This window comes from Vipera ursinii (genome assembly GCF_947247035.1).
Source record: "Vipera ursinii genome assembly, chromosome: 5".
Lineage (NCBI taxonomy): Eukaryota > Metazoa > Chordata > Lepidosauria > Squamata > Viperidae > Vipera > Vipera ursinii.
In genome coordinates this window covers 79,658,823-79,681,282 of record NC_139518.1, presented here as the reverse complement: position 1 = coordinate 79,681,282, position 22,460 = coordinate 79,658,823, and the positions used below count along the sequence as shown (strand labels likewise).

Genomic DNA, 22,460 nt, shown 5'->3' with positions numbered 1-22,460 from the left:
GGGGCCGTGTTACTCCAGGCAGCGACGCCCAACGGTACCCTTTTCCCTTGCGCGTATCACTCTCGGAAATTGAATCCCTCGGAGCGCAACTATACCATCTGGGAGAAGGAGCTGCTGGCCATCAAGGCGGCGTTCGAGGCTTGGAGGCATCATCTGGAGGGGGCGCGGCATCAAATCGAGGTCCGGACGGACCACAAGAATCTGGAAAGCCTGCAGACCGCTCGGAATTTGAACCAACGCCAGATCCGGTGGTCCCTCTTCTTTGCGAGGTTTGACTTCCGGGTGCGGTACATACCAAGCGGGCACAACCAGAGAGCGGATGCTCTGTCCAGGAAGCCCGAGTACACCCGAGTGGAAGACAAGCTTCCGCCCAGGACAGTGATCCCCGTCGAGTCTTTTGCTGCGGTGCGGGAGCCGGTGGATATACGGGCTCGGATCCGGGAGGCGCAGCAGCAGGAGGCGTGGGTGGCTCAGCGGAAGGAAGAGGTGGGGCCAGATTCGCCTTGGTCGGTCACGGATGGACTCCTGTATTATCGTGACCGGCTCTATGTTCCAGGAGGGCCACTCAGGGGACTCGTCCTCAGCCAATGTCATGATAACCCGGCTGCGGGGCATTTTGGCCTGTTCAAGACTCTGAACCTGGTCTCCCGTACATTCTGGTGGCCCCGAGTCCGACACGATGTCCAGTCTTATGTCACCTCCTGCGTCCCATGCAGGCAGGCCAAGTCAGCGACAGGGGCCCCGCCTGGTTTACTGCAGCCTTTGCCAACGCCCAAGAGACCCTGGGGGGCTGTGTCCATGGACTTTCTGACGGATCTACCCCCATCCTCCGGCTTCACGACAGTGTTTGTGGTGGTGGACATGTTGACCAAGATGGCGCACTTCATCCCCTGTCGCGGCTTACCGTCAGCTCGCGCCACTAGTCGCATGTTCATCCAACAGGTGTTCCGGCTGCACGGCCTTCCCGATAGAGTCGTCTCCGATAGGGGGGCCCAGTTTACAGCCCGCTTCTGGCAGGAGTTGATGCGGGCGTTGGACATTAAGGTTTGCCTCTCGTCCGCGCATCATCCTCAGACCGATGGGGGTACCGAGAAGGTCATCGGCATCTTAGAGCAGTATCTGCGCTGCTACGTTAACCTGCAGCAGGACAATTGGGTGGACTATTTGGCCATAGCCGAGTTTGCCTTTAACAACTCGCAGCACACCTCCACGCAGATGACACCGTTCTTGGCCAACGTGGGTTATCACCCCCGGTTTTTCCCCCTTTCTCCCGTGGACTCACCGGAGCCGGCAGCGAACGAATTCATGGCGGAGTTACAGGCGATCCATCGGTTGGTGCGACGGCAGCTGGAGAAGGCCAAGGCCGACTACAAGAGGTTCGCCGATCGGTCGAGAAGGGATACGCCTCCATTATCGGTGGGGGATCGGGTCTGGCTGTCCACCAGGAACCTACCATCCACTCGGCCGGCGAGGAAGCTGGACCACCGTTACCTTGGACCGTTCCCAGTCGAGGCCGTCATCAACCCGGTCGCCTATCATTTAACTCTGCCACGTTCCCTGCGCGTGCACCCCGTCTTCCATCGGTCCTTGTTGGTCCCCGAACAACCGGCTTGTCCACTTCGCCAAGCGGAACCTCCCCCATCAGGACCTCGTGATGGCGACAGCACCCCCGAGTACGAGGTCGCCAGCATCAGGGATTCCCGCTGGCTGAAAGGTCGCTTCCAGTACCTGATCGAGTGGAAAGGGTACGGGCCGGAGGACTTCACATGGGAAGACGCGACCGCCGTTCATGCCCCTGCGTTGGTGACTGCTTTTCACGAACAGTTCCCATCCCGACCGCATCCGGATCGGCAGACCCGGGGGAAGGGCCCTGCGGTGCGGGATAGTGTTGTGACTCAGGGCCAGCCTGTGGGTCCGACAGCTGGCTCCGATGTATCGGATGACTCAGATGTGGGGGAGGAGGGAAACGAACCGGCTGATGATGATTTGGAGGCTTTGCAGAGCCCTCAGCCGGGGACCTCTTCTCAGCTGCGTGAGCCCGATAGTGCGGAGGAAGATGACCCACAGCTGGCCCTGTTCAAGGACGCCCGACGCAGGAGGCAGTCGAGCAGGAACAAACAAAGAAAGGCTGTGAGACTCCTTGGGAGGAGGCACAGGGAGACCACGCCCTGAGCTCTCTATAAAAGGAGTGTTTGGGGAGGGGTTGGTTGCTGAAAGCAACTTTTCCGCTTGAGAAGATAAGCTCTTGTGTTTTTGTTAACTGCGTAATTAAATCTTGGCAGATGCCTTTTAGCCTTGGAAGCTCTCCAGTCTCTTCTTCCTAAATAGGGGTTTGCCTTTACAAGGCCAGAAGAGGGCTGGTTCAGAACAGTAGCACCTTATAGAACTAACACCAAAAAATGATGTCCTTATCATCATGGGGGATTGGAATGCTAAAGTAGGAAGCCAAAAGATAACTGGAATAACAGGCAAGTTTGGCCTTGGAGTGCAAAATGAAGCAGGGCACAGGCTGATAGAATTCTGTCAAGAGAATACGATGGTCATAGCAAACACTCTTTTCCAACAACCCAAGAGACGGCTCTACACATGGACATCACCAGATGGTCAACACAGAAATCAGATTGACTATATGCTCTGCAGCCAAAGATGGAGAAGCTCTATACAGTCAGTAAAAACAAGACCAGGAGCTGACTGTGGCTCAGACCATGAGCTTCTCCTTGCAAAGTTTAGGCTTAAACTGAAGAAAGTAGGGAAAAGCACTAGGCCACTCGGATATGAATTAAATCATATCCCTGTTGAATATACAGTAGAGGTGACAAATAGATTTAAGGAATTAGATCTGATAGACAGAGTGCCTGAAGAACTATGGACAGAGGTTCGCGACATTGTACAACAGGTAGCAACCAAAACCATCCCAAAGAAAAAGAAATGCAAGAAAGCAAAATGGCTGTCTGAGGAAGCTTTGCAAATAGCTGAGGAAAGGAGGGAAGCGAAAGGCAAGGGAGAAAAAGAAAGATACACCCAATTGAATGCAGAATTCCAGAGAATAGCTAGAAGAGATAAGAATGCCTTCTTAAATGAACAGTGCAAAGAAATAGAAGAAAACAATAGAATAGGGAGGACCAGAGATCTTTTCAAGAAAATTGGAGAAATGAAGGGAACGTTTAATGCAAAAATGGGCATGATAAAGGACCAAAATGGCAGGGACCTAACAGAGGCAGAAGAGATTAAGAAGAGGTGGCAAAATTACACAGAAGAACTATACAAGAATGAGCTTAACGTCCCTGATAATCACAATGAGGTGGTCACTGACCTCGAGCCAGACATCCTAGAATGTGAAGTGAAGTGGGCCTTAGAAAAACTGAGCAACAACAAAGCTAGTGGAAGTGACAGTATTCCAGCTGAGCTATTCAAAATCTTAAAAGACAATGCAGTAAAAGTGCTACACTCAATTTGCCAGCAAATTTGGAAAAGTCAACAGTGGCCACAGGATTGGAAAAGATCAGTTTACATTCCAATTCCAAAGAAAGGCAGTGCCAAAGAATGTTCAAACTATCGCACCATTGCACTCATTTCTCATGCTAGTAAAGTTATGCTTAAAATCCTACAAGCTAGACTTCAGCAGTATGTGGATCGAGAACTACCAGAAGTACAGGCAGGATTTCGAAGAGGCAGAGGAACTAGAGATCAAATTGCCAACATACGCTGGATCATGGAGAAAGCTAGGGAGTTCCAGAAAAACATCTACTTCTGCTTCATTGACTATGCTAAAGCCTTTGATTGTGTGGATCATAACAAACTGTGGCAAGTTCTTAAAGAGATGGGCGTACCAGACCACCTTATTTGTCTCTTGAGAAACCTATATGCGGGTCAAGAAGCAACAGTGAGAACTGGACACGGAACCACTGATTGGTTCAAAATTGGGAAAGGAGTCCGGCAAGGCTGTATACTGTCGCCCTGCCTATTTAACTTATATGCAGAGCACATCATGAGAAAGGCAGGGCTAGATGAATCAAAAGTTGGAATTAAGATTGCCGGAAGAAATATCAACAACCTAAGATACGCAGATGATACCACTCTAATGGCAGAAAGTGAAGAAGAACTAAAGAGCCTCTTGTTGCAGGTGAAGAAGGAGAGTGCAAAACTTGGATTGAAACTTAACATTAAGAAAACCAAGATCATGGCATCTGGCCCTCTCAATTCCTGGCAAATAGATGGGGAAGAAATGGAGGTAGTGACAGATTTTATTTTCCTGGGCTCCAAGATCACTGCAGATGGGGACTGTAGCCAAGAAATTAAAAGACGCTTGCTCCTGGGGAGGAAAGCCATGGCAAATCTAGACAGCACACTAAAAAGCAGAGACATCACCCTGTCAACAAAAGTGCGTATAGTCAAGGCTATGGTCTTCCCAGTTGCAATGTATGGCAGTGAAAGTTGGACCATAAGAAAGGCTGAGCGCCAAAGAATTGAGGCCTTTGAACTGTGGTGCTGGAGAAGACTCCTGCGGGTCCCTTGGACTGCAAGGCGATCAAACCGGTCAGTCCTAGAGGAGATCAATCCTGACTGCTCTTTAGAAGGCCAGATCCTGAAGCTAAAACTCAAGTACTTTGGCCACCTAATGAGAAGGAAGGACTCACTGGAGAAGAGCCTAATGCTGGGAAAGATTGAGGGCAATAGAAGAAGGGGACGACAGAGAATGAGGTGGCTGGATGGAGTCACTGAAGCAGTAGGTGTGAGCTTAAATGGACTCCAGAAGATGGTAGAGGACAGGAAGGCCTGGAGGAATGTTGTCCATAGGGTCGCGATGGGTCGGACACGACTTCGCAGCTAACAACAACAACAACAAGAACCTCTGTTTTGTTTTGTGGATTTTATTAGCAGGGTATCATAATCTGGGTTGCCTGTTGGTTTAATGTTTCTTGCAGTTTTCAATGTGTGTGTGTGTGTGTGTGTGTGTGTGTTTTAATTTTGAATGCCACCCAGAGTCTATTGGAATTGGGCAACCAATATATTTCAATAAATAAATAATAGCTTAAGAAATGAGCGTATGTTTCCACCCAACGCAGTTAGAACATAACGTTGTAGAGCTGGAAGAGAGCTCGGAAGTCTTCATGTTCAACCTGTTGCTCAAGCCAGGAGACCTTACCATCTCAGTCAAATGATTGTCCAGTCTATTTTTGAAAACCTCCAGTGATGGAGCACCTACAACTCTGGGAGTTATTCTGATCTATTTATGAATGTGTGTATATATGGGACTGGATGGAGGATATAGTAGCATGTTTTATTTGAGAAACCAGCCCTTCAAGGTAACCCAGGCTAAGAAACCAATGCTTTGTAGGTCAGGACTACTTTTCGAAAATCTAGAGCTATAAAGCTACAGAATCTTGCAAATCTGAATGAGTTTCCTTCCCTCGTTTTATCTTCTGGAGATCTAGGAAGAGGGTTGTCTTGACTGTTTTCTCACATTATTTTCTTGGCCAAATTTCTAGTCCCCTTTATCTGACCATTGCCTTGGTAGTAGCTGTTCCTTCTATTCCTCAAGGACACTCAATCTGCCTTCTACAGGACCTATAGTTCAACAACAGAGAATTCTATCCAAGGTTCCATTCTATGGTGTCTCCAATCAAAATAATTCAAGATAGCATAGTTGAGAACGACCTAAGCATAAGGTCTTGACTGAGAGTACAAAATGATAATATTTCAATATTTAATTCAAACTACATTTGAACAATCCTTTCAATTCTCATATTAGACTAGCCTTCTCCAATCTGAGGCATCCCATACCTAGAAATTTCATGCCACACACATTAAAAGAATTATTTTAACTTCATAAAATTTACTAGCAGGAGAAAAAGAAATGGAAAAAAACCAATCAGGATTGTAATCAGTGAACCTATTTTTAAGCATTCTGAAGAACTATAGTATCTATGGAACAAAATGTATAAACTTTCAAAAACTGTAATTAACTAAAGGACGGAGAAGTAAACAGCTGCCCAAAATTAAATTTAGTCAGTGATTTATTATGATCATGCTAAAGATGGAGGAAAAATTGGTTAAGGGCCATGTCTATGCAAATGCAATATGGCATTTCACAGTGCATGCAGATGGATTAAATAAACTAATCACTTGCTAGACAGAATATGATTTTGATGAATTTTTATCTATCTCTGCAAAGGAAAGTAATTTAAAAGACACTGGTGAAAGACAACCATAGCTCTCAGAAATCCATTATGCATTTGTTTTGGATACTGGCACAAAAACGTGGATGAAAAAATGATCCAGTAACATGTAAAAGGCAAAAGAGCAGTGAAATAGCTCAGGAGGAAAAAATAGAAGCTAATAAAGACCAGATTAATGGGAAAACAGTTCAACTGGTTGACTAAAAATCCTCTGTGTCAATCCTACTTTGACACAGAGAGCACTGGCAAATGTAATGTCATTATCACTAAGGTGTGGCAGGATTTCCTGATTTACTCTGGATACACAATTAACCTCTTGTAACCATACGCGGTGGCTCAAGGGACGCGGTGGCTCAGTGGGTTAGGACGCTGAGCTTGTCGATCAGAAGGTTGGCAGTTTGGCGGGTCGAATCCCGAGTGCCGCGTAACAGAGTGAGCGCCTGTTACTCGTCCCAGCTTCTGCCAACCTAGCAGTTCGAAAGCACGTAAAAATGCAAGTAGAAAAATAGGGACCGCTACGGTGGGAAGGTAACACCGTAACACTTTGGCGTCTAGTCATGCCGGCCACATGACCACGGAGACGTCCTTGGACGAGCGCTGGCTCTTCGGCTTTGAAACGGAGATGAGCACCGGCCCCTAGAGTTGGAAAACGACTAGCACGCATGTGCGGGGGAACCTTTACCTTTACCTTTTAACCATACATATGCTGTAGAACAATTCTATTAACTGTGGGAAGAAGGACACAAATGATGGGACTGATTATCGATTTGTAAAACCCATTTCTGGATTTGATCCCTTTTTTATGGTTCTGCTGACGTCAGAAAGCAAGTTGGAATCTTATGAGACACACTGATACAAGCAGCAGTTACCCAGAAGCAGCCTAAGTTAAGTGTACTTACTTAGCAGAAGGCTAATAAAAGCAGAAAATCAATACGTTCACTGGCTTCTGGGAAGCCCCATCCTGATATGACAGGTGGCAAAGCTAAAAGGAATGCCAGCCCTCTGCAACATATTTGAGAACTGGGTGCGCCAATATTAACTGTCAGTTCCAAGCCTGCTGATAAGCATTTGCATTTATTTAAATCAATGCAATTCACTAGAATCCACCTGTCCATGTAGCCACTGCATATTTATTGTGGTGTGTTTAATCAACAATCAGATCCTTTCAGTCACTCTCTTACCGTCCTTCCTTGGCAACTAACAGCATATAGTTTAGCTGAGGTAGTATTTTCCACAAGAGAATCCAAGGAACAAATGCCATTTGATTTACAATAAGGCATCTGTGTTAATTTAGGACACGGAACATATTTATTTGATTAAAAGGTTAATGAACTGTAACCTTCCTAAGGCTGAAATTAAGATGGGCAAGGACATGGGTTGAGAAACAGAAATCAGAACAGAGATCTAATACCTTTTGTGAGTGAGTTTCAAGGTTGATTTCAGACAGACTTGTTCAGCAGTTCTGCTGTTCCCCAGAAAGACTTCTAATTAGGCTTATTAGCCAAATCTCAGTTCCTGACTAGACTGTAATAAAAACACTACACTTCAGAAGCTGTGACTCAAGTCATCCGCCAGAGGGTGCTCAAGCTGCTTTAGAAACAGCAATTACACACACACACACACACACACACACACACACACACCAGATTAAAAGTGACAGTAAAAACATTCAAAAGAAAATTTGTACTAATACACACATGGGCCCATTTTCGTCTTGGAATAATTTGCTGTGGTTTTTCACTGCAGGTATAGTAACTGGTATGGATATAATTACCATACCTGAAAGCATACTTCATTCTAACAATACATCAATTATGTTGAAGCACGCAGCAGAGTTGCCAGGCAATGAAACGTGCACACCTATAAGTATGTGTGTGCGGCCATACCCCACAAATTCTTCCCACTAGCGATACCTATGATTCAGACGTGCCACCCACTCTGATTAGCTTTAAGTTTTTATGATACTGCATTGATATAAACAACTTACTCTCAGTTACCCAACAGGCATAAAAATGATGTCAGTCAAAAGTGGTATCTTACATATTTACTTCAAGGCTCACTGACACCTTTTCTACAGGAAGCAAGCTAATATTTATTAGAGTGAGGAAAAACGGCTTTCCTCTCTAATAAATATCCTGCTTCTCTCTTTATTTATGACCTCCACCGCCATCACCCCTCAGATGTTCACCCTACTTATACCCAAAAACATCTGGGCAAAATCCCAGGCTGCTAACGAGGAGAGAGTTTAATCTAATAATGCAAACTAAACTTTTAAAAAGGGAAAAGAAGATGGAAGAAGTAAAAAGTGCAAGAAAAGAGGAAAAAAAGAAAGTAGAAAAAGTAAGAATATCACAAAGAAACGAAAATGTATAAAAAAGTAACTTCTGATCTTCATCACTGCAGGTATAAACAAATTTGGTTATTCTTCATTCCCTCTAAGGTTGCAAACATTTATCTCTTCATCTACCGGTAGTATCCCATCTTTTATCTATAAATAAATCCATAAAGTATTGTCTTTTTAGTCAATACTAAATACTGGTGTTAAGGGACGTGGTGGCTCAGTGGGTTAGGACGCTGAGCTTGTCGATCAGAAGGTCGGCAGTTTGGCGGGTCGAATCCCGAGTGCCGCGTAACAGAGTGAGCGCCTGTTACTCGTCCCAGCTTCTGCCAACCTAGCAGTTCAAAAGCACGTAAAAATGCAAGTAGAAAAATAGGGACCACTACGGTGGGAAGATAACAGTGTTCCATACGCCTTTGGCGTCTAGTCATGCCGGCCACATGACCATGGAGACGTCCTCGGAAAAACGCTGGCTCTTCGGCTTTGAAACGGAGATGAGCACCGGCCCCTAGAGTCAGAAACGACTAGCACGCATGTGCGGGGGAACCTCTACCTTTTACTTAAATACTGGTGTTAGCAGAAAGCCCATAACGGGTTGCTAGAAGTAAAGATATATTTGCTTTTACTTTGATTAAATAAAGCAATTATATATTCCTTCCTTTCACTTCTAACAATCTTAATCTCTAGCTCATTCAAATATTGTTGTAGGATTTGATTCATCTTCACTTCTTCTTTCTCCCATTGCATAGAGTTCTTTAAGATTTTAACAAGCCTCTTTCGTAAATCCAATAAGAAAAAAAAGTTATCCAGGTCACTCTCTTAATTTGTCATCTGTACTTTCCTTTTAAATTTTAAAACCCCAGTCAGCTTCTTTTGAAGATCCAGGTAAACATTTTTTTTCTAAGTCATTCTATTGGCCTGTCACTTCTAAATCTACTTTCAATGCCACCTTTATCTCCAGTCACTGTTTCCTTTGTATTTGCAGCAGTCATTAGCTCTGCTTTTGAAGAGCTGTCTTCAGTTCACTATACCTCCTCTGAACGTCCAGAGAGGGTCCACAATAAGGAGCACACTATGACTCTACAGTTGGAGTAGAGTATTACCAATAAAAAAGGGGTGGCCATCAAAAGCATTTGGAAGCTGCCAAGTGTAATGGAAATACTTCTGGATGGGCAACAATATAATTTACACAGCACTCTTCCAATGAGGAGTCCTTGGTGGTCTCTGAGCTTGCTTGTTTTCTTGCTGACGGTTTCATTACCCAAACTAGATAACATTATCAGTGATAGCAAAGAGTGTGAGTTGCGGTCAGTTTTATATTCTAGTGTAGTGGTGGAGAACCTATGGCATGCATGCCAGAGGCGGCACTCAGAGCCCTCTCTGTGGGCACGCGTGCCGTCACCCCAGTCTTGCCTCACCCCACGCCCCCCACCTCACCAGCAGCCCCCCCAGAAGAGAGTCACCCTTGAGTGCGACCCACGCAGAGCAGTGCAGCCTAGAACATGACAGCCGGGCAGAGGGGACAAGACTCCGCCCTTGTGCCCCATCATGCAGTTGATTCTGCAGGGTGCAGGCAGAAGGCGTGGCTGCCATGGCGCTGCTGGGCCACCTGGGTGATCTGTGGCAGGCTGTGGAGGCAGTGGGTGGCCCTGCGGGCAGGTGGGGCAGGGAGCAGGGAGCAGGATGGGGCGGGCTGGGGGTGAGGTGGGGGCAGAGCGAGCAGGGTGGGGGCGGGGCCTGTTTTGGGGCACTCGGTCTCTAAAAGGTTCACCATCACTGTTCTAGTGGCTTGCCTGTCAGTGATGGTGAAGGTGGTCCTTAGAGATTCTTTGATTGGGCTGTATGACTTTCCCAGGTAGCTTCCAGCAGTCAATGGGAAAGCCGGATTTGCTTAATGACTGCATGATTCACTTAACAACTGTCAACGAATTGCTTCGCAACTGTGGCAAAACAAGTTGTAAAATTGGGTGCGACTCATTTAACAACCACTTTGCTTAATTACAGAAATTCTGGTCTCAATTGTGGTCATAAGTTGAGAATTGCCTGTACTTGAAGTTAAATAAATTTAATAATAATAATAATAAGTTGGAAGGGACCTTGGAGGTCATCTAGTCTCTTCTTAAAAACCTCCAGTGTTGGAGCATTCACCACCTCTGGAGGCAGGTTGTTCCACTGGTTAATTGTTCTGTCAGGAAGTTTCTCCTTAGTTCTAGGTTGCTTCTCTCCTTGACTAGTTTCCATCCATTGCTTCTTGTCCTGCTTTCAGGTGCTTTGGAGAATAGCTTGACTCCCTCTTCTTTGTGGCAGCCCCTGAGATATTGGAACACTGCTATCATGTCGCCCCTCACTCTTCGTTAAACTACACATAAACTACAAATTTAAACAAAGTTAAATGGTTTTAAAAAAAAACAACAAAAAAACAAGTTTTATTAATTTTCCAATTTTACATCAAAATGTCAAGATATTTAGAAAGCAACGTGGTGATTGGGTAATTAATAGTCCAATAACAAAATCATCTGTACATATCTCAGCTTAGATCATCAAGAGTTCCCTTTCTGTTTCCCATAATTACTATATCACAATCAAGTTAATACATTTCTAGTTATAACACAAATCAGTTAAGATATTTATCAATATATTTTTACTTATAATTATCATGTCCTGTTTTTAAATTCTTACCAATTTTCAATTACAGTGCTCCAATTTAGCCTTTAAGACCCATAGTATTTAAAGTTAAATGTTTTTGAGGAGTTATTTAAGAGTGTTAAGTATCAAAATATTAGCAGCAGTAGCAGCAAATTCACACCAATCTACCAACTTTCAAACAGACGCTTTGTCCATGAAAATCCCACAAATAACCACAGGCACAACAGCATACTCATACTCAGGTTTTTCCAAGATGAATAGCCACACTGCTCCTGAGACTGGAAGTAATAATGTTAGAGTAATATATTACTCTAAGCCTTTTACTTTTAACTTTGAACCCACATATTGGGTTCTTATACTCCATTATTTATGGCTGAGAATAGTTGTATGATCCAAACCAACTGTGGATATTCAACAAATGTAGTTAAGCAAATCATGATTGGTTTAATTATGATCTGCGTGACTACTCAAGATACTTGGCCATAAATGCAAGGGTTGGTCACAAAGCTGTTTTTCCCCCCAAACATTGTAATTTCAATCAGTCACTAAACAAGGCAGTCAGTAAGTGAGAACTATCTGTATGTCATAATTCTCTTAAATTTCACAAAATTGAATTTCATTGGAGGACTCCAAGTTCTAGTATTAAGCAACACACAGGGAGGAAAGCCTATTCACTTTCTAAGGGATATATTTGTCCACAATAATGCCATTTTAAATATGCAAGATAAACATACTGTACTCGTTCTACAAAGGCTGTTATAGAAGACATAGCAGGCAAGAAGAATGTTAATCTGCCAAGCAATATGCTTATCAGTTTTAACAGGGACCCTACAAAAGTAAAAACTAATATTTATGTATTATGTTAAACCTGGAATCTTGATTTCATAAACCACCATAACAACAACCAGTTAATTTTTCACTTTGTTAACACTGCATAAACAACCCAGAAAGGACAGTTCTGCATTATGCCTGGACTTAGGAGGATGATTTCAAATTGATGTATGAGATCTGACATGTTTACAAATATTTAATCCCTTAATCCAGGATTCAAACCTGACACAGAATTATCTTCCCCAGGTAATTTTCTCCCGAAAAAAGAGAAGTAGGCAGCTTGTTCATTCACACAGTGGATTTCCAGCTTAAGATGAAATTCAGGCATCGTATTACAGCCAACTGAGAGTGAGCATAACTTGGCCATCGCTTGAAAAACAGCTAAACGGCTAAGAATGCTGCAGCTTTGGTGATTCTTTCCTTTCCTATATTCCTGCCCAGTAATAGAAGAGATGGAAATAGACTGGCAAATAAAATCAGTATTGGACTCTAGACAAAAGATAAATGCACTGTAGAAATAAAAAAAAGATGGATGCAAAGCTGATCTCTGATCATCCAAATGTGTTCAGGCGCTCCAACTCACATTTATGAGCATTTGCTCTCTGCTGAAATTGTAATTGTTTCCATCTCAATTTCTTATTATTGAGATAATAGCAGCCTTGGATTTCTTTCATTCTCGTAAAAATAAATGACTTCTATTGCCATTTCTGACTGTCCAAGGACGCCCTGTGAGGTCCTCTCTTAGAAGATGCATTTTCCACTAATAAAAGACAACTTATATTTCCGCCAGTATGAATTGGAGATCTTCTGCCTAAATTGGCTAAGCGCAGAGATATCAACATCTTTCTGTCAAGGTAATAGTGGAAAATGGGTTGTTGGTTTTTTTTGCCAATTGGAGAAGCATTTGAAAGAGGTGCGGAAATTCTGCACTAGGTGACTTTCCATACCAGCCTTCCACCCACCATTTGGTCATGATAGCAGGAGACCCTACTAATGCATTAGTACATTGAGCTGATGAAAGCTAGTTTAACACATTATCCTCTGCCTTTAGGGTAGAGCAAAACTATTACCAAATTGTATTTTCTGATATGATAGATGGGGGAAATTATTCAAAGTATTACTGGAAGGGGAATCCACATTAAATACATTACATTTTAATGGAAATAAAACTGAAGAACAATTGGGCATCACTCCACGCTCTACCTTCGGAATGGAATAATTCGCCGGGGCCAATTCGCCCCTGAGCTGGCCAAATGGCCGCAGGGTAACTCCACAGGGCCAACTCACTGCAAGGGCAACTTGCCACAGGCGGCTGGTGGGAGATCTGGGCAGGCAGGCGAGTGAGCGGGTGGGCAAAGTGCAGAGCGTATGGGGCAGGGGAGGGACAGGGAGGCAGCAGCTGCCAGGGTTTCCCATTTTCACACCCCTCCGTCCGAGCCCGGCATGGCAGGGATGGCAGTGGTTCTTAAGCCCAGTGCGGTAATGGTGGTGGTGGCTCCAAGCCTGGCGTGGCAGCAGCAGGGGTGTGAAAATGGCTGCTGCTGCCTCCCTGCCACCCACTTGCTGGACTCTGCGCTCTGCACTCTGCCTACCATCTCACTTGCCCGCCTGCCCAGCTCTCCCTCCGGCTGGCTGCGGCCTGTGGTGTCACTGGGGTGAGTTGTTCATGTGGAGTTGTCTTGCAGCGAGCTGGCAGAGGCGAGTTGGCGTGGTAAACTGGCAGCAGTGAGTTGGCCCCTTTCAGTTGGCCAAGGGGAGTTGTCCTATGCCCTTCTACTTTTTGGAGAATACATCTCAACAGGCCAATCAAAGGTCCGTAGCATAATTCACAAATACTCTGGGTGAGCAACTTTCACTTGCCCACAGGAGTGTTTTCATTAAAGACAATTTGAATTGGGGTAATATAGCTCACAAATCCCATTCATCTTAGGGCATAAACAAAGGAACGATCAGGATTTACTATTAGGGTGCTTCTCACTGCATTCCTCGTCAAGAGAAACAGCACCAGAAATAGACTACACAAGGTGAGACAGCATACTAAAAAAACCACACGCTCCTCATTAGTGTCACATATCACAGACTCAGTATGAGGCAAGGGAAGCTTCAAAGAAGAAGAAAATCCATTATCTTTCTGCCCCCATATAATTGTAGCTTTGCAGGCACCGCAAGCATTCGTATACCCATGAAAGTGAATCTGCCTAATTAATTGGGGGGGGGAAACCCAGCAGCACACATTTTGTTATATCATGTTTGTAGGGGGTCAATTTCCACGTTAGATTATTTATACAAAATTTCACTTTGAATTAGCTGGTGTTTCCCATTAAAAGGCTCCTCCATGAAACCCCCTAACTAAAAGATACTTCCGATTCCACCTTCAGGTATGTAAACAAATAATCGCGAATTCTGGTTTTCTAAACATTCCAGTGCTTTTGAGATGAATTCAGGATTAAATCCCACTGAATTCAACAAGGTGTATTTCTCAGTAGGCATGTAGAAAAATAGCAGCCATAGTGTGTTCTTGTCCAGCCGTATTATGGAAAGATTCCTTTACAAACAGATCAAAGCAATATATTGGTTGAGTTTGCCTAGGTCAGGGGTAGGCAACCTCGGCTCTTTTAGGACTCATGGACTTCAACTCCCAGGAATTCTGGGAGTTGAAGTCCATGAGTCATAAAAGAGCTGAGGTTGCCTACCCCTGGCCTAGGTTATCTTAAACTTACATTTAACTATGTCATCATATAAAGACATAGCAATTGTGCACATCGTTTTTATGTGGGCTCATTTTAAGTGTTATGTGTCATGAATTTCTAATCCACATTATTATTTTTTAATTTTGTTTGCTTGTTGTTTAATTTCTTTATTATTTTTATTAAAATATTTGTAAATAAAATATTGCAAAAATATTATTTTTACAAATAATTGAAGAAGGTGGACCGTTTCCCTTCTATGTCACCCAACTGGGTTTCATGGCTAGGGCAGGACTTGAACTCATGGTCTACTGCTTTCTAGCCTGATGCCTTAACCACTAAACCAAACTGGCACTTATGATTCAATAATAACATACAAGTGTTTAGTATAAGCAAGTGTATCAATATCATACAAGCAGTGTTCCGATCTCTAGAGGTTACCACAAGGAAGAGGAAGTCAAGCTAATCTCCAAAGCGCCTGAAGGCAGGATAAGAAGCAATAGATGGAAATTAATAAAGAGAGAAGCAACCTAGAAGCAAGGGGAAATTTCCTGACAGAACAATTAACCAGTGGAACAACCTGCCTCCAGAAGCTGTGAATGCTCCAACACAGAAAGTTTTTAAGAAGAGACTGGACAGTCATTTGTCTGAAATGGTATAGTCTTTCCTGCTTGAGCAGGGGGTTGGACTAGATGACCTCCAAGGTCCCTTCCAACTTTGTTGTTGTTGTTATTCCCAGGAAACAGATTTTCGGGGTTTAAGTTAACCATGTTATGTGGTCCCAGCATATAAATCATTTTTCCACACAATAAAAATGAGACTTTAAAACCTAGGCTGGGATAACAAAAGTCACCTTGCTGTTGCCAAGTGATTCTAAAATGCTACGTGACAATATAGATGCCATTTAATTGATGCATGTACATTCATTGCATTTTTCAGAGGTTTGCCAACTAATTTAAAAAGAAGCAAGATGCAGGAAAGCAATATTACACTAGCACGGTGGACTAATTTGTCACCACAACTATCAGTGCCACACTATATATAGTACAGCACAGAGGTCTTGGATTGCCCTTCATAAAACAGCTGTAATGCTGAAAAACCTTTTACCTCTCTACAGTAAACAGTAGCAAATGAATCAGTAAGCATGTAGATTAGAACATAGCCAGTCAGCAAGCTCTTTAATCCGCAACAAGGATATGAATGAATGAACCTTTATTGTCAAAGTACAACCATGTATACATTGAGATTGGCTGAGCCTCCCTTCATGCCCCCACCCCCAACTTACAGTGACACAAACCCTCCATCTTATTACACCCTGTGAGCTAATTGCACAACGCACCGGCCTCGCAAGTTAATTATGCATAAAGTTTATATTATTAAGATTATATTATTATATTATTATATTATATTATATTATATTATATTATATTATATTATATTATATTATATTATATTATATTATATTATATTATATTATATTATTATATTATATTATATTATATTATTATATTATATTATATTATATTATATTATATTATATTATTATATTATATTATATTATATTATTATATTATATTATATTATATTATATTATTATATTATATTATATTATATTATTATATTATTACATTACATTACATTACATTACATTACATTTTATTATATTATATTATATTATATTATATTATATTATATTATATTATATTATATTATATTATATTATATTATATTATATTATATTATATTATATTATATTATATTATATTATATTATAATTATATATTATTTCCCATTCAAAAGCCTAACAGCCCATGGATAAAAGCTGTTCTTCAGCCTGTTAGTACAGCTGGCTAAACTCCTGTATCTCCTACCCGATGGTAGGAGAGTAAAGAGATACCGTCCAGGATGTGAGTCGTCCCTGAGAATTTTCCTCACTCTTCCAAGGCAGCAAGCCCTGGCGAGATCATCCAGTGGTGTCAGGGGACAGCCCACAATTTCTTGTGCTGCGCTCACCACCCTCTGTAATACTCTCCTATCCACGGCTGTCAGACCAGCATACCAAACCACAATACCATACGAGAGGACGATCTCTACAGTAGACCGGTAAAAGAGTGTCATAAGCCGTTGTTCTACTCTGTTCTTCCGCAAGACCCTGAGAAAGACCCTGGTCTCTGTTGGGCCTTTCTGGCCACCTGGGTTGTATTAACTTTCCAGGTCAGATCTTTGCAGAGGTAGATTCCCAGAAATTTATATAAATGCAAACTACATGGCATGATTGCATTTCTTTTTCCTCACTGCAAATTGTATTTACCTGTCTGTTGTTTTGCTTTAGCAACCGTTGGTAGTTTCAAGGCACTCACCTTCTCCAAAGAAGTCCGGTAGTTGTGGTTAGAACTGTTGTTCCTGCAAAGGCTACCATAATAAGCCTGCGTCGGCTTTGGAGATAACGAGCGTTACCAAAATGGCGCCTGGAAGTGACAGCTAAGGCCGCCATAGGAGGGAGGAGACGAAATCGCAACATTCTGGGAAAGGAAATAAAGAAAAGGATAAGAACAAAAGCATCAGAGCAGCCTAGGTTTTGAAACTACTTTTGACTTTTTGCTTGAGGAAGATAAAAAGGAAGTTTTGGTTTCAGGATTTGATGATTAGACTTGTTATGACTGTAGGTTGCCCTCACCTTACGACCATAACTGAGCCTAAAATTTCTGTTGCTACGCAAGGCAATTTTTAAATAGGTTTTGCTCCAATTTACAACAGGGTGGATCGTGATTTAAACCACTAGTAAAAAGGCTTGATTTCAATCAACTCCATTTAAATCATAATTTTTAAAGAGCAACTGTCAACTCTGTCCTGCAGCGGCTCCTGCTCTGACCCGCCGTTGACTCACCCACTGCCCCATTCACTTTAATGGGACGGCTGGTGATGTGGCAGTGACACAACAAGGTGAGGGACGTGGCAGGCAGCAGGTGAGTGGATGGCCGCCAACAGGCGCTGCCATGATGGATCTGAAATGACAGGTGCTCTTTAAATTTAAGGACTCATTCTGGCTGGTAGTTAGAATCTTTAATATTATTATTTTCAAACAAAGTGAAGGTTTCCTATTTAGAATAAGTTGTCAGGTTAGTAAAACAGCGATATCAGAACTGATTTTAGGATAATAGGTTAATCACACATATCTTGTTTCCCCAAAAATTAGACCTACCCCGAAAATAAGACCTACCCTGATTTTGCGGGGTGGGCCTAATATAAGCCCTACCCACAAAATAAGCCCTAGTTAGGACCCTGCCTACTCCGTCCCACCTTGTTACCACAATGGGGCAGGAGAGCGCATGTCACTCCACTAGCCACAATGAGGCAGGGAAGGTGGGGGAACGGGTGGAGCTTCCCCACATGCTCCACACCCGCTTACTACAACCCCCCCAGTCAGGCCATTCCTTGCTCGGCGACCTTCCCTTTCACTCCCCTCCCAAGCCAGACTACTATGCTACGGAGGATGGGCAGGATAGGCCCGATCCCCCTCCCCGTTTCGGAGCCAGGGGGGAATGATGGCGAAAGGCTCCGCTGCCGCTGTTCGCTTTGCCCGGCAGCAGCCGCCCCCTCCTATTCCATCAACTCTCCCATGGCGTGCACCATAACCGGGAAGCACAAGCCTCCCCTGCTACCTCCTTCCGCCAACCCTCCATCGCTGCCACTGGAGAGAACGGAGAGGGGAGCGACTCTATGCAGCATCCCCATGGTCACACGATCAAAATTCAGATGCTTGGCAACTGGCATGTGCGAAAAGTGGTCATAAGTCACTTTTTGCAGTGCTGTTGTAACTTTGAACGGTCACTAAATGAATGATTGTAAGTCAAGGACTACCTGTACAGACATTTTGAGTATTTTTATTATTACTAGATCCCCTTCATGGATTACTGCCTTGTCGTGGCGAAGGGGCTTGCGTAATTCAATGAAGCTATGAGCTATGGCATGCAGGGCCACCCAAGACGGACAGGTCATAGCGGAGAGTTCTGACAAAACGTGATCCACTGGAGAAGGAAATGGCAACCCACTCCAGTATCTTTGCCATGAAATCCCTATGGACAGTACCAAAAGGCAAAACGATATGACGCTGGAAGAGCTTAAATGGACTCCAGAAGATGGTAGAGGACAGGAAGGCCTGGAGGAACATTGTCCATAGGGTCTCGATGGGTCGGACACGACTTCGCAGCTAACAACAGTGTAGGTTAACTGTTATTTTGATTACTATTTTATTAATTGTTTTGATTATTATTAACTGATCTAATTGAAGTTGGACTAAATCTAGGCTAAATAACAAAATTATTACTAGTTATGTATATTTTATATTTTTAAGGTTTATGTTTAAACTTCAGAGTAAGTGGTTATTTTGTACAGAATTTTAGTGTTTTGTGGATTGTGTAGTATGTATACTGTTTATATAATACTTTTCTTTTAATTTAGAGTAACAGGTTATTTTATATTTGTATCTGTAGTGAAGAAAGTTGGAAGTCACTGTTTTTATATCCCCTTTCCCATTTTTGTCTCTTTTTAACTTTCTCCTTCTTTTTAATCTTTTGTTGTTTTGCACTTTATTTTTCCTCTGAAACTTAATAAAGTTGGTCAAAAAGAAAAAGCACCTTAAGTATTGAACTGTGCAGATCTGGGGCCTTTGAAGAAACTAAAAAGCTGCAAGTGCGTTCACTTCATTTTTAATCTTCTAGCTAGCAAAAAAACAAAAACAAAAAACCAGTAACTCTAGCTAGCTTGGTAGGCTTCACAATTTACCACTGAACTTCCTAAAACCTATCAGAATTTCTACTCCAGTTCAGGGATAATCAGCTTGTAGGTAGCCAAGCAATTAAAATCTGAAGTCCGTGTCACAGAAGTTATCATCAAATGGGGATGTGAAGTGAATAGATGCACAGTCACAGTCAATCTGAGGCTGGTGACTTGGATATAATTTTCAACTGGAGGGTGGCCGAAATGTAGACGAAGGTAGCACCACTTTGTAGACTAGTCCAAAAGAGGATAAGCCAAGAAGAAAAGGAGCCAGAAGACACTCTAGCAGGCTACTACTGGGAGACAGCTGGAGAAAAGTCAAGATTCCTAGGGTCGGTTGCACAAAATTCCATTTTGGGCCTAGGGCTGATGAGTTTAAAAGGGAAGACTACGTATCACCTCAATCTGCAGTCTAGAATGCTTTGGTTTGATTCCTGGTAACCCAATATGTAGCCAGGTGCTTTTTAGATGGGCTAGGTTACACATCTAGTCAGTCCCAGCCAGAATACAGTATCCAGAGAAGCTCTAGTAGTTAAGGAGATCCTGTTTCAAGTCTACAGTACTTTCAGTCATGGAAACTCATTAGGTGATTCTGAGTCACACACTTTCCTTTAAAAATCTCATAGGGCTGTTGGTATGACCAATAAAATGAAGGGAGATCCCCGGGTAATCTAAAAATAAAACTAATCCCATCAACAAAATCTCCAGTCCAAAATATCTGGAGGGCATCGGTTTATGGAAAGATGCATTAGCTTACATTGTGAAAGTAGTCACTGACACATCTGTTATGGAACCAAACCCAACCTAGCCTTTGCTTTGCTTTGGTTTGGACCCATCTACTGCAGTCATGTAAAGTTAGTGCTAGTCTCTTCCCCAAATTACAAGTGCCCATGTTTACACAATTTGTGTAAAACCTAACAAAACTATAGCAAATGCAGACAGCGACCAGTAATTATGGAAATAATAATCCAAATAATCTACCTTGAATTTTTTATTTCAAGATTAAGAGATTTAGAGAAACAGATGTAGCCCTATTAAGTCTTCACAGGAATCTCAACAAGCACAACCTGAAAGTTTCCAGACTCTTTCCCCTGTGTGTGTGTGTGTGTGTGTGTGTAGAATTTCTCTCCCTGATGTACCTGTTTAGACTCCCAAATCATATTTTCTTCTGCATATTATGCAAATAGAAATATAGTTTAAGTAGGAATTTTTGCTAGGTAAGAAAAGTGCAATTTAATGTAGTTGCCTTCTCTAGAGTGTAAAAATAGTAATGTTGCCTAACATTCTGTAGAGTATTCATTAGTAATTAAGATGTTCTTTTAATAAAAGCTCATATTTAATACTCAACAAAATGCGGTTTATTGGCCAGATTATTATAAAAAGAAAAGTGGAAAGCTGGCTACTGAACTAAATAGTATTTAAACATGAACTCTTTAAAATGGAAACATCATCTCTAAAGACCAACAACAAACCCCTGGGAATTGCAAAAATGGAAGCAATTCATATAAGAATGGCTTCAATTTGCAAGTGGTTGAGGCTGTTTCTTCTGTCTTGCTTTTTAGGTGCTATCTCTTCAACAACACGCTTCCAGATAATTTATGCCTTTATTTTATATAAAAACCTACAAAAATAATTTAAATGATTTGTGGCATGAAACCTCCTTTTACAGGACCCAAGAGGTTTTGCCATCATTTCAAGACAAAATAAATCCATCAATCCAACTTCAACTCGAACATAACTCTTTGGATCAGAAAGTAAGGCTTGGACTGCATAATACATACCAATTCCCCCTTTATAATGAACATAATAGGAAGAACTGAACTAAGATTATAATTAGGATGCTGAGCCTGTCGATCAGAAGGTCGGCAGTTTGGCGGGTTGAATCCCGAGTGCCGCGTAACAGAGTGAGTGCCTGTTACTCGTCCTAGCTTCTGCCAACCTAGCAGTTCGAAAGCACGTAAAAATGCAAGTAGAAAAATAGGGACCACTACGGTGGGAAGGTAACAGCGTTCCGTGCGCCTTTGGCGTCTAGTCATGCCGGCCACATGACCACGGAGACATCCTTGGACAAGCGCTGGCTCTTCGGCTTTGAAACGGAGATGAGCACTGGCCCCTAGAGTTGGAAACAACTAGCACGCATTTGCAGGGGAACCTTTACCTTTACCTATTTAGCTAATGCAGGCTCCTTAAAGTAAATTGAGATTTCCAAAATCTTCCATTGTAGTCCCATGTTATTTTTCCACCTAAGCATGACTTACAATGGTTAGCTTTGGTATCAATGTGCTGTTAAGCTACCGTTAAAGACGAAATGGGGAAAGGAATTAGCACAAGGAGGATGGGGAAGGAGAATGCAAGTCTAAAAGGAATTCTCAAACTGTTATTTAATGCTGAGTTGAACATACACATAATTTAAAATATTCATTAAATTCCTAACAGAAATCTAAAAAAGAAAAGAAAAAAATGCCAGAATTTTTATTTCTCCCTTCTTCCAGGATATAAAGCATTTTCTCCTAAAAGGTTCAAGGTCATCCAAAGAATTTCCACAGTTGAGGATGAATATGAATAAGGCTACAGGCCTAGGCTTCAAAAATATATAGGAACAGGGTTATGTACTTAAGATGGTACGCTATATCACTTTTTAAAATAAAATACTTAAGTAAACAACTCTAGAGATGATAGCAGAGAGACAGAAAGACTTTCAGATTTTTGTATCCCTTCTCTCAATAGTCCTCAGTGGGTTAGGATGCTGAGCTTGTCGATCAGAAGGTCGGCAGTTTGGCGGATCGAATCCCGAGTGCCGCATAACAGAGTGAGCGCCTGTTACTCGTCCCAGCTTCTGCCAACCTAGCAGTTCAAAAGCACGTAAAAATGCAAATAGGAAAATAGGGACCACTACGGCGGGAAGGTAACAGCGTTCCGTGCACCTTTGGCGTCTAGTCATGCCGGCCACATGATCACGGAGACCACTATGGTGGGAAGGTAAGCAATAGCACTTAGACT

The 22,460-nt window shown here is 42.6% G+C and overlaps 1 protein-coding gene across 1 annotated transcript in view; it reads right to left on the bottom strand.

Annotated features, from left to right (window-relative positions):
* MICU1 (mitochondrial calcium uptake 1) overlaps positions 1-22,460 on the bottom strand; it is a 175,706-nt gene that overhangs the window by 130,512 nt on the left and 22,734 nt on the right. The window contains exon 2 of the mRNA XM_083364802.1: positions 17,042-17,203. Within this exon, the coding sequence (XP_083220928.1) occupies positions 17,042-17,202 (161 nt within the window). The 5' untranslated portion in view covers position 17,203. The remainder of the gene's footprint in view (positions 1-17,041; positions 17,204-22,460) is intronic.